This window comes from Pteronotus mesoamericanus, unplaced genomic scaffold, assembly GCF_021234165.1.
Source record: "Pteronotus mesoamericanus isolate MK-2021 breed Mesoamerican mustached bat unplaced genomic scaffold, CSHL_Meso_final contig_50, whole genome shotgun sequence".
Classification (NCBI taxonomy): Eukaryota; Metazoa; Chordata; class Mammalia; order Chiroptera; family Mormoopidae; genus Pteronotus; species Pteronotus mesoamericanus.
Genome location: NW_026555186.1, coordinates 7122046 through 7137652, shown reverse-complemented (window position 1 = coordinate 7137652; position 15607 = coordinate 7122046). Strand labels below are relative to the sequence as shown.

The 15607-nt window shown below is 38.4% G+C and overlaps 1 protein-coding gene across 1 annotated transcript in view; it reads right to left on the bottom strand.

Moving 5' to 3' along the window:
* Window positions 1-15607, bottom strand: part of DNAH5 (dynein axonemal heavy chain 5) — a 248071-nt gene that overhangs the window by 46673 nt on the left and 185791 nt on the right. Inside the window, exons 58-63 of the mRNA XM_054578641.1 lie at window positions 13637-13868; window positions 12372-12486; window positions 11937-12113; window positions 7341-7544; window positions 5553-5732; window positions 2052-2189 (exon numbers count right to left, since the gene is read on the bottom strand). Coding sequence (XP_054434616.1) covers window positions 2052-2189; window positions 5553-5732; window positions 7341-7544; window positions 11937-12113; window positions 12372-12486; window positions 13637-13868 — 1046 coding nt within the window. The remainder of the gene's footprint in view (window positions 1-2051; window positions 2190-5552; window positions 5733-7340; window positions 7545-11936; window positions 12114-12371; window positions 12487-13636; window positions 13869-15607) is intronic.

Here is a 15607-nt window from a genome sequence, read left to right as displayed (position 1 = left end):
TCAAACCATACTATAAGGCCATAGTAATCAAAACAACCTGGTACTGGCATAAAAACAGACACATAGATCAATGGAACAGAATATAGAGTCCAGAAATAAATGCACACCTTTATAGTTAATATTCAGCAGAGGAAGCAAGCACATACAATGGGCTAAAGATAGTTAATTCAATAAATGGTTTGCTGGGGAAATCTGACAGATACATGCATAAAAATGAAATTAGACCACCTTCTTACACTACACACAAGAAAAAATTCAAAATGGATCAAAGACTTAAATGTTATACCTGAAACCATAAAAATCATAGAGGAAAACACAAGCAGCAAAATCTCGGACACTGCTCATAGCAATATTCTATCAGATATATCTCCCCAAGCAAGGGAAACAGAAGAAAAAAATGGAATTAGATCAGCTAAAAAGTTTCTGCACAGCAAAGGGAATTGTCAACAAAATAAAAAGACAACCCACAGAATGGGAGAACAGATTACCAATACATCTGATAAGGGGTTAATATACAAAACTTATAAAATGTTTAAAAAACTCAACACCAACAAAACAAACAACCCAATTAAAAAATGGGCAAAGGACCTAAATAGACACTTCTTCAAAGAGGACATACAGATTGCCAATAGACATACGAAAAGATGTTTAACGTCCCTAATCATCAGAAAAATGCAAATAAAAACCACAGTGAGATAGCATCTCACACCTGTCAGAATGGCTATTATCAATAAATCAACAAACAAGTGCTGGTGAGGATGTAGAGAAAGGGGAATCCTATTGCATTGTTGGAGGGAATGCAAATTGCTGCAGCCACTGTGGAAAGCAGTATGGAGATATCTTAAAAAGTTGAAAATGAATCCGCCTTCGACCCAATGATCCCACTTCTGGGAATGTATCCGAAGGAACCCAAAACACTAATTTAAAAGGACATAAGCACCTCTATGTTCATTGCAGCATTGTTTACAATCACCAAGATATGGAAGCAGCCCAAGTGTCTATCAGTAGATGAGTGGATAAAACAACTATGTGACATTTACACAATGGAATACTACTCAGCTGTAAAAAAGAAAATTTTACCTTTTGCAACAGTATGGATGCAGCTAGAGAACATTATGCTAAGGAAATAAGCCAGTCAGAGAAAGACAAATACTGTATGATTTCACTCATAAGTGGAATCTAATGAACAAACTGAACTAACAAGGAAAATGGGGGCAGACGCTTAAATGGAGAGCAGGATGACAGCTAGAGGGGTGGGGGAGCTTAGGCAGTAAAGAGATTATGCAAAAAGGAAAAAAGAGTCATGGACATGGACAACACTGTGGTGACTGTTGTGGCGAGGGGCAGGGTGTATAAGGGGACTAAACGATAATGGGAAAAAGGCAATAAAGATTAAATTTTTAAAATTTTTTGAGAAAAAAAATAAAAATTTGTAATCATGATATATCACTAAGTTAAAAATTCAATTTATAAAGCAGTATGTACTGAATTATGTTATAGTTTTAAATGGATTTTAAAAATATGTAATTAGAGGCACATGTTCAAATAAGAAACGATAAAGAGCGAAGTATTTCTAGTGGTCCTCTCCATGGTTACCTGTGTGTATTTTCTGTAAGGAACATGAATTGCTTTTGTAGTAATAACACAATCCAGTGCTTTACAAAAGCATGCTATTTATTCAGCCTGCCTAAAAGATTGTTTCAAAGATTAGATAAGATAAAGTAGGAGAGCATGATTTAAAAAACGGAAGAAAAATATGTTACACATGATTCTGTTATCATCAACACTTATAAGGAAACTCAGAATGTTCATGCTCCAGAACTAACTCCTATTCCGGCTGAACATCCTGATGTCTCACCAATGGTCCTTCGTGTCTGTTAGAAAAAATTCCAGGACTTAGTAAAGGATAGTGTGCTTTGTGTGTGTTTGTATAAATTTGATGAAGCCTTGCTGTAAACCAAACCTTTGGAGAGAGAAAGTAAAAAAGGAATGAAGGGCTTGCATAGCTATGTAAAAGGGTGACAGTCCCTCCCAGGAGATAGGACAGTTACCTGCTTCTCAGACATGGCCTGTTCATACTCAGCCTGCACCACATCAAGCTCTGCCTGCTTGTCGTCCAGCTCCGCCTGCGCCTTCTGCAGATCCTGCATGGCCAAGGCGTGGCGATTCTCCTGCACCACCAGGTTGGCCTGCACAGGACACACAGGAGGTGGGGACAGCCATCAAACCACACATGCAGCACTTCTGAGTCTGAGAACACTCCGCTCTGTCTCCTGGTTATACCTTTTCTTTGTTCCATCCTTAGAGTCTTTTCAAATCACATTAAGTCAAGATCAAATCTTCATTTGAACTTGACATAAATGTTTACAAGCAGAAAATTAGATTCCATTAGAATAGGAGTCAGTAATTTTTTTCCATATTTTAGGTTTTGGGGGAATGAAAGGTAAAATCAAGGCTTTGTTCGGTCACTTAAAATTGTAAGAATTTTCTTATTTCATGGGCCATACGAATATGGGTAGTGGGTTAGATCTGGCCTGTGGGCCATAGTTTGCCAATTCCTACATCAGATCATTGCAGTATTAAATGTAATAAGTAAATTAAAGAACATTGTAGTATTAAGAGTTGCAGGGGGAAAAAAGTTTTCTATTTGAAACCACCTGTCTAGAAGGACTAATCACTATTGATGAGGATGTTAAAATCAGACCAAGGATGGAACATAACTGGTCACTGAATACAAAGTTCTAGGTGTTGTGGGTAGTGGTGGTCTTGATGTTGTTCCTGTAATTTTCACACATTGCTTGCATTCCAAAAAAGAATTGATACCTTGAGCCATGACCAAGTAAAAATATCTATTTTAAGGAAGCTACCAAGTTAGACTCAATGGACATAATCAAAAGAAATATTAGCAAAAGATGAGGTAGAAAAATAGTTCATGTTTACAGGAATTTAGGTTCTTTTCAGAATTTTTCTGAAATCAAATTTCTCATTTTAAAAATCTTTAAAATTGACCTTAGTGGAGAGATCCACTTATGAAAGCCATCTTCTTTGTGAAGTGTTTAGGAAGAAAAGATTATTTTAAAAATATTTTTTGCAATAAATTATTTTCCCATTTGAAAATCTCAAGCCCCTAAATTTTGCCAGAAAATCTCTTTAAAGGAAAAGTCCGAGTTTTATAACTGACTGGCACCAAGGACAGGCAACAGTATGAGTTAAAAATTATGGTTTAAAATAAAACTGACTCTTGGGATATATCTTTTCTCCGTTCTGCTCTACACTGCACCTGTTGCCAAGCCTTTAATGTGGAAGAAAAGCAAGGTCAGTGTGTCAACTCACTAAGTTACCCAATAATGACAAACAACCACAAAGATTTTGTATATTTTCTAAGAATTCACTTAATTTTTTTTAAATGAAGCTCTCAAAAGTTGCTAACTAAAATATATAGAGCCTATCAAATCCAACTGCTCACAACAAGAGTTGCTGGACTCTATTCAGGTTACTTAAACTCTGAGAGCCTTGGTGTCTCCACTGAGATATTGAAAAACTACCATTAAGGTTTCGTGTGTGTGTCCGTGCGTGTGTGTGTGTGTGTGTGTGTGTGTGTGTGTGTGTGTGAAGATTAAATAAGATAACATATGTAAAAACCCAAGTCTGGGACCTGGCATACAAGTTCAGTAACTAATAGATATTGTTACTGTTATTGTTTGTGTTCAATGTTTAAGGCTTTGCTGTTGTAATGTTTTGCTTGTATGAACTGATATTTACTGGTTTCCATAGAGTTTTCAAGGAGAGACCTCATTATAATGAACATGAGTAGAATCTAAATTGCTATTGTTATAATTAATATTTAAGTTTATTCACTACTAGAAGTCAGTTGGCCCGTTTATAGGGGTTGTGAGATATAAGAGAATGGCCCCTATGTGTCTCCATTACTAATTAGCGTTAAAGAGGTTGCAACAGGAGTTTAATGAGTGTCTTTAATCTGTCCTCACTTAGGAAGCAGGAGTTTGTTGGTGAAGCTGCTCCAGGAATAAGAGAGGTTAGAGACCTCCATCTCTATTTCTTAACATATTAAGCAAAGTTGCCCAATGGTAACCTGTATTCCCTTCATCTTCTACTTCTCCCTACAGAGTGAGTGCATAGGGTCCATGTGACTGTGTTTGTTTTTCTAACTGCAATTATGAGAGACCTGACAATATGAATGTTCTCAAATGCTGGATGCTCCTAAGAATATAGGAGGGCACTCCCAGAACAGACTTCTCAGGAAAAGAAGTACAGGTTCTGGGAGCAAGTGAAAGGTTCCCACTTCTGATATAATTCCCTTCACTTCCTTCTTAGGGTCTAGATTTTCCTGGGATGGGGTAGAGGCTGAAATGCACTGAACATAAGGAAGGAGACTCTGCTGGTCTTATATAAGCCTTTTCCAGAATGCCACTATTTCATACTGAATTCAGCTCACTTTATTTAAAATAACTACAACAAAATAAAAACTACCCATGATGAATTCAGCTGTAATTTCCTTAAAGACAATATGTATGCTGGAAAAATTATCAAGGATACCCTGTACTTCTCATTTGAGATAGTGGTTATAATTCAGTCATTATCAGAATGTTGTTTTTTGAACCATGCTGGAGCCTTCAAAGGCTACCAAATTCATAATGTCAGGCAGCATTACATCAATTATTTGCCCTAACAGTCTCTGAGCCAAATGAGGTTGCCCTGGGACCACAAATGAATAAATGGTCCCAGTATAATAATAATTAGAAAACAAAACCAGACTTGCAACTCTATCCCTGTCTTTTTCTACTCTTGATTATTTCTATCATGATTATTAAGTTCCTTGGGTAGTTTATATGCATAAGTGGCTTATAGTTGATGATTGAAAGAGATCAGACTCACACAAAAGAAAAATAATCAACCAAGCCATGAGGTATAATTTTGGGGACATCAGTATCCCATTTTCAAAACATGTACTTGCTTCTGTATCTGCTGAAGACTGTGTGTCATTGAATGGTGGGGACTGCGCACAAATGAAGCGTGAGAATGCAATTACACAAAGAGAAACATGGGCATATTCTCAAGTCACATTAAATCATGAAGATATAATATTCAGTGTCTTTCCTAAGAGATAAAGGAGAGGGAATACTGTCATGCCCTGCAACCAAGACCAGCCACCAGCATCTATATGTCAACCCTGCTTATTCCATAGGATTTCATGGCACAAGATCTTGGACATCATCAGATGATTCTATGCTACAGTTTTCTATGTTTCTGTTTTAAAGTTGACAATGTGTTGGAAACTACCCAGCCCCCCACATAGGCTTGATACCCTTGCAGAGGGTCCAGGCTTAAGGCTCACACCACTCTGATTGGAGTAGGAGTACTGAGATGGAAGAAACATCTGTGTACAGCCTTTCTGTTACTTGTTGTCCCCATCGACTTGAGTACAATAATACCAAAGGCTGAAAACTCCTGTACTGTGTGAAAAGACAAAACCAGTTGACCTAGAGACCCCTTTCAGGTGCACGTCATGCAGTTCTACCGAGGAGGCTTACCTTCAGGGGCAGCACCTCTCTGTTTATAGAAAAGAAGGAAGCCATGGCTTTGGTCCAGGAACAAAGACCTGCTACATTCCCACATACACGTTTAGCAGTTTCGATGTTGTAGTCTGTCATTTCAAAGTAAGGACTCAAAAATTCTATCACTTCTTCATTGATTGTGTCTTTTGGGAATTGCTATGGAAAAAGGAGTATAATTAAGTCCAAATTCTTCTTCTTATGAAGTCATATTCACATTATGCTCATAATGCTACTGAGCACAGATGGAAAATGCTGAATGACATCATATTTTATGAACATTTCAGGACATCAGACAAAAGCCCTAAAGGTGAAAGGAGAGTACACAATGATGGCAAAGAAGTCAGAATACACTTCCTCTCCTGTGGACAAGATATACCAGCCCTAAATAAATGTTCTGTGATCCAAGGATAGAGGAAATTATTTCAGTGATGAACTCTATTACAGTTATTAGAATTTCCAATGCAATAAAATGTTCATGTCATCAATCCTAAATAGGTGAATTACAAGCCCATAAAATCAACAATGGAAAACAAACATACAGAGAGATGTTTAGCCTAAGGACATACATATTTAGCATATAGTGGCAACTGAATCCTTAATACATTCAGAGAGAGGTTTTATTAAACTCACCTGAGATGTGAAGAAAATAACTTAGACATTAGGCCTTGAGAGTGATGAATTAATTTTTAATCATGAAACTATCAAGAATATGGGAGAACTGTTATCTTCTAAAGGAATAAAATTTTTTTACATAGTAGCAGAAATGGGTAAAGAATGTCTTCTTGCATCAAGAGAAAATACTGAACAAACAATGAAATTGGACCTTTAAAAGTGGTGTTTGCTCATCTAAAAGAGGATGGTTAAATGTTTTCCAAGTAGAAAAAAAATTAGCACCTAAATAATTCAGTGAAACAAGCCTTCACAGAAGATATATAATGTAGGGTAGAAGACAGTCTCATTCAAACCTGTTTTAACACACGTTTCTTTAATGAGGTTTGAAAGAAAAATCAGAAGACTATTCAGGAGCAATTTAAGGGTGTTGGTGACAAAAGGCAAATCGCAACGGAGCTTCCAGGATATATATCTGTTCTGCCACCAGATATATAAGGCAGCATCCCAGAATCACTTGCCAGGATCCAAGCCCATTGTCACATTTATCTGTGAAAATGTCCCTGCCACCATTACCATTCCAACACACCCAATCAGAGTTCATCACCAAGTATTTCCCACTCAGCATGTTATCCCTTCACAGTCGCACTTATATCACAAAGTCTCATATTTTAATCACCCAGGACAAGTCAGTGCGGCCCACTAGTTTCATAAGCTACTTCTTGTTATAGCTGCTATAAGATGATCTAGCTGCAGCAGCCACTGTGCAATGTCGAATTGAAAACAGAATGAAAGATAGTGCTAAAGTTATGACTTGGGAAATGGATGTGGGTTGGGTATTCCCAATTATACTTCTCAGGATCTAAATGTGAACAATAAAACAATAAAACTCCCAGAAGAAAACATAGAAGCATTCATTTTTGCCTTAGAGGTGGACAAAGATTTCCTAAAGAGAGCGCAGAGAGCACTTAAGGAAAATATTGAAAAATTGGACTACATTAAACTTAAGCATCTGCTTATCAAAAGACACCATTAATGCAATGAACAACTAAGGCAGAAAGTGGGAGAAGATATTTCCACACATATAAATGATGAATTACTCATATTTTATATATAAAGAAATTCAACAAAGTAATAAAAACTTGAACTACCGACCTGTAAGTTCTGTAAAAAGTTCCCTGCAGTCATCAGTTTTAAAGACTCCTGCCAGGAAGGAATTGTACAGCTTCTTTCCAGGTCAATTTTCACTGCATTGACTTTCCTGTGAAACAGCAGCAGCACACAGTCCATGATCCTCATGATGAGGTGAGGGGGTCGGCCCAGCGTGCGGACGGTGGCGATGTCCGAAGGCTTGATGGTCTGGGGGAGGAAGGGAGGTTATCCCCCAATCTCAGATGAGAGAGTGCAGACAAATCTTTCATCTCTAAATGCTACGACTTTGACAAAGGAAAATGAGTATTTTTAAGTTAAATGCAGTCATGGGGTCTAGGTGCATATCTAATCCCACATCCCCAAAAGTTCAAATGTTTATAATTCAAACTGACAACGAGGAAAGAAACATTGCCAAGCAGAGAAGGAGCTGTGACTTCCCTAAAACTGTACAGACCATTTAGTGTCAGAAAACAGAAGAGTGTAATCTGAAAGAAAAAAGAGTAGTCAGCACTTAGGTAGATACCAAGGATTCTCAACCAGGAAAACTCCAGTATTTGCAGTGCTTTTTGACTCATTAGTTATGTAGGTCAAGAACCTGCCTCTCTGTCTTAAGCAACTTTGACTTGTCACAGTGGACTGACACGAGTGGGTAGCCCCAGGGCTGACAGATTGAATAATTAGAGGTTTCTTAGCTGGAAACTGACCTTTAAATGACATAACTTGGACAATAAGAATTTCACTAAGTTGTTAGAAAAGTTCTGTTCCATTTCCAATATGGAGATTCTTACAGTGTAAATTATTGAATAATCCCATAGAACCACTGTGGTTGATAGTAACTGTTTTATGATGATAATAACTGTCTTAAACTCTTTATGGAATAAGTATTGGGAAAATATCAGATATAATAACCTGACATAGTCTCCTTTCTGGGACAAACAGAGTATACCCATTCCTTTCAGGTCTTGAAAACTTTCCATCTTATTCGCCTCTGAATCCCTCCTGCCGAAAGAAGATACCCAATGTCCTCCTCATCAAAGCTAACAATGATCTTTTCTCCAAGGACTGAGAAAGAAAAGAAGAAAATCAGGGAACTTCATAATTAGAAATGGAACTATATATTTTGAAAAGGTTTGTTTCAACAGACTAGTATTTGTGAAGTACAGAAGAATTTGTGTTTAAAACAGAAGAAGCTAGAGATGACAAACCTTTATTTGAGAAGTATGGCTATAAAAGAAAGGAAAAAATATAATAGCAGCCAATGGGGAAAGTGGGGTCAAACTGAAGTTATATAAGGTATAAAAGCTGAATATGCTTATTTTACTTTAGCTTTAGAAAGAGGAATGTCCCAACAAGATTGAGCTCATTATTTTAAGTAACCCAGGTAAAAGGAGTTGGAGAGAAGGTTCCATGTGAAGTTCAGACTATTTCAGCTAAGCATTGAAACCCTCTTTTCTCAGAAGGCAAAGCAATATGACCATTATATAATTTCCTGTACATCACTACAATAGTTATTTAACATCTGGAGGCATTTTGTATATTTACGTCGAGTCAGATTACCATTGAGTTAGGAAGAGACACATTCTTTGCTGTTACCTTATTTGTTGTATCAATTTATGTAACCTGATGCCACAATGTTAGAGTTTGTATGTGCCTGGAATTTTCTTTGTACACACTGATGGTACCATATATCAAGATTTTAAAACTCCCAAACAGGCAATAAGATGGAGGCACAACCAATAAAAGAAATTATTAAAGCCCTCTTGCACATGTCCCATCATCTTAGCCCTGTACTCACATATTCCTGCTCTGACAATTACATAATGCAGAATATTTGAGTGATAAAGAGCACCAAAGCAGAAGGACCCTGGAAAATGCTTTATAATATTAAAAGAGATGCTAAGCCTTTTAAGTCTTAGGAAAATGCAGATATTTAAGCAAGACCTGAGATGCCATATGCTCTATTCTTAGGATGCCATTAGGTATCATGTGTTCAATAAAGGTTTAGAAGTTTCTTTATACTGTCATTGTCTTTTTTCTGTTGATCAGACACTTTCAGAGAAGCCAACCTGCCAAATAAAAGTTGGGGCGGGGGGATAAAGATTGGAATCTCAAAGAGATATCAGTGTCCCCATGTTCACCGCAGCATTATTCACAATACCCAAGATAGAGAAGCAACCTGAATGTCCACCAATGAATAAATGGATAAAGAAAATGTTTTGTACATATATAAATTTCAGCCTTAAAAAGAAGAGAAATAAATCCTTCCATTTATCACATGGACCTAGAGGACTTTATGGTAAGTCAAATAAGCTAAACACAGGAAGACAAATACTGCATGATCTCATTTATACGTAGAATCTAAAATAGTCAGACTCACAGAAGCAGAGAGTAAAATGGCAGTTGCCAGGGGCTGGGGAGAGGAGCAAGGAAGAGGTGGTGGCCAAAGGGTACAAAGTTTCAGTCATGCAAGATAAATAAATTCTGGAGATCTATACAGCATAATGCCTATTGTTAACAATACCGTGTTTTGTACTTAAAATTTGTTAAGAGGGTAGATCTTATCACAAAAATTAATAATAATATTAAAGGGAGCAGGAGGAAATTTTGGAAGGTAATAGATATTTCTACAGCCTGTGGTGTTGATGGTTTCATAGGTATATACTGGTCCCCAAACTCATCAAGTTGTACACATTCAATATGCGCAGCTTTTTTCATGTCAATCATACCTCAATAAGTTTTTCTTAAGTAGGAAAGATGAGGTGCCCACCAATCTGACAGACTGAAGACCCTGGAGCACTTCGAGGTCTAAGGAAAACAGGTTAGTCAGTGCACGGAGGAACGGTGAAACGACAGGGAAGACATGTCACATGTAAGTGCAGTTTGAAAAGGTGGAGAGAGAAAAAAAGAAGGCAAGATCTAATTCACGTATTGTGTATTGACTCAGAAAGCTTAAAGGCCACATGCATCGAACAGATTCAAAGACGTTTCAGGAAGTAAGCTAAAGAAGCATTAAAAAATAATAATTACAGTATCAAATAAATGCATGATCTACCGATGTTATGTAATTTGAATCAGCAGTGGATAGATCAACAGAGTTCCCCCTCTGGCAGCTTTTATCCTGGAATCAATTACATAAGGCAGCTGATGAATAAGGCTGAAGTAAATTTGAAAGGATGCTCAGCATCACTAGCCATCAGAGAAATGCAGATCAAAACCACCATGAGGTACCACCTCACACCGGTCAGAATGGCCATCATAAACAGATCCACAAACAACAGGTGCTGGCGAGGCTGTGGAGAAAAGGGAACCCTAGTACACTGTTAGTGGGAATGCAGACTGGTACAGCCACTGTGGAAAGCAGGGTGCAATTTCCTCAAAAAGCTGAAAATGGAACTGCCTTTTGATCCAGTGATTCCCCTGCTGGGACTATACCCTAAGAACACCAAAACGCCAATACAGAAGAACCTATGCACCCCAATGTTCATAGCAGCACAATTTACAATAGCCAAGTGTTGGAAGCAACCTAAATGCCCATCGGTAGATGATTGGATCAAAAAATTATGGTACATATACACAATGGAATACTATGCAGCAGGAAGAAAAAAAGAACTACTACACTTCGCAACAGCATGGATGGAACTGGAGAGCATTATGCTAAGCGAAATTAGCCAGGGGGCGAAAGACAAATACCATATGATCTCACCTATAAGTGGAACCTAACCAACAATACAAAGATGCAAGGAAAATAAGACCAGCAACACTGAAAGGAAAAGAAATCAACAGAGACAAGAGGGAAGGAGGGGGGCGGGGACAAGGAAGGGAAGGGGAAAGTCAAGAACATATAGCAAGGACTCATGGACAAAACCAAAGGGGAAGAGCTGAGGGAGGGAAGGAGGGAGGAGGCAAGGGAAAGTGGTGGGGGGTTGGCAGAGACAAATGTATTTGAAAAAATAAATTAAAATAAAATTAAAAAAAAAAAAACATCTTACATCAAGCCCCCAAAATTTTAAATTGAGACTTCAAAACCAGACCAAGCCCTTTAAGGTATGGTCTAGTTCACTAAATTCATCATATTTCCTCAGAATCCAACCTCCTTTCTGATTTCACTATTTGTTATCACCACACAATTCCATTAAATAATTGTGTGGGAGCCTGACCAAACACTATTAATGAGCTACTTCAGATCAGTAGCTCTTCATAGGGATAATTCATAGATAAACTCATAGGATGTTATGTCTTACAGAACCACTATAATGTCCTCAAGGAATGAGTGAGGAGGTGACATTTTAGCAATTTTAGGCAGCTTTCTCAAAGTCACATAGCTTATTGGTGACAGAGTGGAAATGAGAACCCAGGACTCCTGACCGCCAAGATATGGCATTGCCCGTCAATCAGTCATGAGTGGGGAAATGAGATGTGACATAGCACATGAAAAATCTATAAAAAGCCAATAACATCTCCAAGCAAAACATACTAATTGAAGTTGTTCCTGTGGAGACAGCACTGGTCTGACACAGGAGAGCAGTCCCTACCGTTATCGTCATTTCTGAGTCCTCCTCCTTGGCCCTAAACTTCACATCTGGTATGTCACAGATTTACCTGCAGGGCCACTTCTGCCTCTTCTAAAGCAGGTTTGGCTGCTTCCAGTTTCTCTTCTGCGATGGCTTTATCTTTAGAGATGCCGTCTACAATGGCCTGTGCTTTGTCCTTTACCTTCTGTACCTCAGCCTTGACCTTTTCAGCAGCTTGTGCCTTCATCGTCACTTCTTTTAAGACCTTATTCAACATAACACAAAAAAAATACCTCATCTGAAATTACCAAAGTCTGAGCTGAAAAGGCACATTTTCCCCCTTGATTTCTTGATTTCGTCCACTCATAAAAGTTTTCATACATAAAACTAAGAGAATCGTATGCTAATGGAAATAAGTAATTTGTACTTTCATGGCTATAACTTAGCAGCTCTGCATACATCATCAACGTTTCTGAGCTGGGAATGCAAAACGAATGTGGTACACATGTGAATGTCTACCCACCGTGTCAGCTTTATCATTTGCCACTTGTAGCTCCTTTTCTTTCACTTCCAGTTCTTTGCTCAGAGCTGCAACAGACTCTGAAGCTTCTTTTAGCTTTTTCAATCCAGTATTCATCCTGGGATTGAAAAATCCAAGGGAGCAATGTTAAATTTTGTGGTACTTGGCCACATTTTCCAAGTGGTCTACCATTATGGATAGTAATGGCCATATTTGAAGAAGGAATATATATGCAAATAGCAATCTGTCAGAGCTTGACAGAAGGGGTACAGGGCCAGGCTCGATTCTGGTCTGAAGACATTTATAAGTTTTCTATAGACTGCGTGTGGAAAGAGAAAACCTGCTAAAAATATTCTGCATGACATGAGGAACCACAGTGGGTCTAGGATCTGTATCATGCGACTAACATGCTTAATAAAATTTAGCTAAACGACAACAGACTTCAAATGCTTGAAGCCCTATCTTGAAGAAAGCAAATTAATGACTTCTGCTTGTCAAAAGAGACCAATAGGGTTAAAAGAAGAAAGATTTGGGATCAAGAGAAGAAAGGCATTTAAAGCCATGAGAATACCATTGCAACAGCACTTGCTGCCTGCCTGGACCTGAAGTAATGTGTCAGAAAGACGGAAATGTTCAGAGTTATTTAGTCCAATCACCCCCACCCAGGTGTCCCTCTTGCAACAACCCTGGCTGATTCTGGCCACATTTAGCAAAAGATGTAAGTAGTCAGAAACAGCAGGGCAGAGAGTGAAATTTGGAACGAACTTCAGCGAAATGAAGTATTCACCATGCAGAGAACATCAGACAGACTATCCTAGACGCTCAGAAAGGGTGATAGAACAGTATGAGAGCAGGGAGAAGGGGATGTCTGGGTCCTCAGTTTCCTTCCAGGTCTGCTATTTCTGTAATTATGGCAGTCATTATTAGACAAAGTGGTAGGCCACAAAAAAAAACTTGGCAACATTTTATCTATTGGGCAACAATAAGACCCCTAGCAACCATGCTCTTTGCATAGGTTTGAGAGGAGGGTTTTTCAGCCTCAGCACTATTTGCCCTTGGGGATGAAGAATTCTCTGACGTAAAGGTTGTCCTGCACACTGTAGGATGATTAGCAGCATCCCTGACCTCTACTTACTTGATACCAGTAGCACCTTTGCACACTCCCACCATCCAAGTTTTAACAAACAAAATGTTCACCAGGAACAAATTTGCCCCTCGTTGAGAGCCACTGATTTAAAAATAACTCTGGATTTGAACTTCACATTTACCTGTTGGCCAGAGTTTGCACTTCCATGTGCTTTTCTCTATATATGAACTTATAGGCCTGAATAAAGGAGAGGTATGACTTGGGAGTCACATGGGTAGAACGTCGGAATCTCTGGAAATAATCAACACACTTCTCAGCTACTCCATCCTGGAAGGAGCCCATGCACTGGACCACTTCTTTCTTGGTTTCCAAACTGCAGCCGATATCATAGGAAGAGAGGAAGTGTTCAGACACTGGAAAGAATAAAGACAGTAGCATGTGAAATAGGAACATGAATTAACATTGTAAAAGTTAGCTGGCGATTTTTAAAAGACTCAGACATTTCTTAGGACTCCATACCATTTTTATAGCCCCAACTAGGTAGACATAAGTGAGCATTTTTGGTCCCAGGCCTCAGCTTCAATCATTTTATTTTCCCTTTCATCTACAAAACTATCATAGACTATAAGCCTATCATTCTTTGTTTTCTGAGACTTATACAATGAAGTCTCTTCTACACAGCTGCAGGTTCTGGTCAGCAGCCAGCCTGTTTTATGGTTTACATAAGGACAAAAGTGGTGCAAATAACTCAGAAACCAGTGCCCACCTGGTACTCATATTTAACAATCTCATTCATTTTTTTACTCAGAACCTGTCATAGCCTTAATTCCCCCAGGCTCTGACTGCATTTGGCATGTGGAATGTTCACCACTAAAATTTTTTATGCCTGGGCCAACTTGTTCTTAAATGTAGCAGCTGGTCGTTTGCAGTCAATTCTATTTTACAGCATCTTTTTAAAATGTTTGGGTAAAAAATCTCCTGTTGTTGACCTTTATCTTCCCAACAGTGCCAAACATGGGACCAATTCTCAAACAGCGTTTCCTATTATAAGAAGAGGCCACAAAGTCAGAGCTGACCGGTCACCGTGTACACATGAAGTGTCTGCTCCACACCGGCCCCTGGGATGATGCCATGGTGTGAGAGAAGAGGTGACATTTGGTCTCATCCCCAAGGAGCTTAACTGGGTTTTGCGTAATGCAGTTAAAACTTATCACAACCACATTCATGAATCTTAGGGAAAAATGGCCTATGGATTTGCTTTTAAAATACTTAAAATATTAAATAATATACATAAGAGTGGCAAATATTTAGAAAATGGCCAACAAAACAGAAGATAAAGAGAAGGAATCAAGTGAACAAACCTATTAGGTAATAGTTGGCAAAGAAATCAAAAATGGTATCTTTTCACCATTATAAACTGATCACCACATTAATGCAGTAATTGTGAGGCAGTTTTTACATCTATGTAAGCAATAGAGACTATCAACTTGGTTATAAATACAGTTTACCATATACACTGAAAGGCAATATATTGACACTCAGACGTCTTAAAGAGACTGTTTAAATTACAGGAAGTTTAAGTCTGTGTGGGCACTGGAAACATAGGAACAATTCTTACTTATGATAAACTTTTTGTAAGTATGAAGAACAATAGCTTCAATATTCACTATGTGCCAGACATGTGCTTTACTTGGCATTATGAGATAGCTTCAAGAAAGTGCCTGTTGTCTGAAAACTTCCAATTGTTCACCACGTAATAATTATTTTCCTTCTTGTGTGAACAGAGAGTATCAATAATGGTAACATTTTTCTTTATGTGGCAAGTTGTCTTTTTCTCTTCAAAAATCAAAGAGAATGAAAATGGGACAGATTCAAAGTATGTTTTTCCATAGACCCACAATCTCTGAAGCAGGAAAGTTCTATAAAGGATCAGATAACTTCCTCTTGGGGTGACCGAAAGGACAAGAGGCCACAAAAGCCCTTCCATCATCCTCAGTATTCATTCACCAAGACGACAATGCCAGTATTGGGGCTCACCTTTGGGAGGTATCTAAAGTCGCAGTGGGTCATATGCTGGTAGTGTGTGCTCAAGTCATGTGATAGGGAACAAAGTGGAGTATGTCTGGGACAGAAGAGAGGACACTGGGCTCAG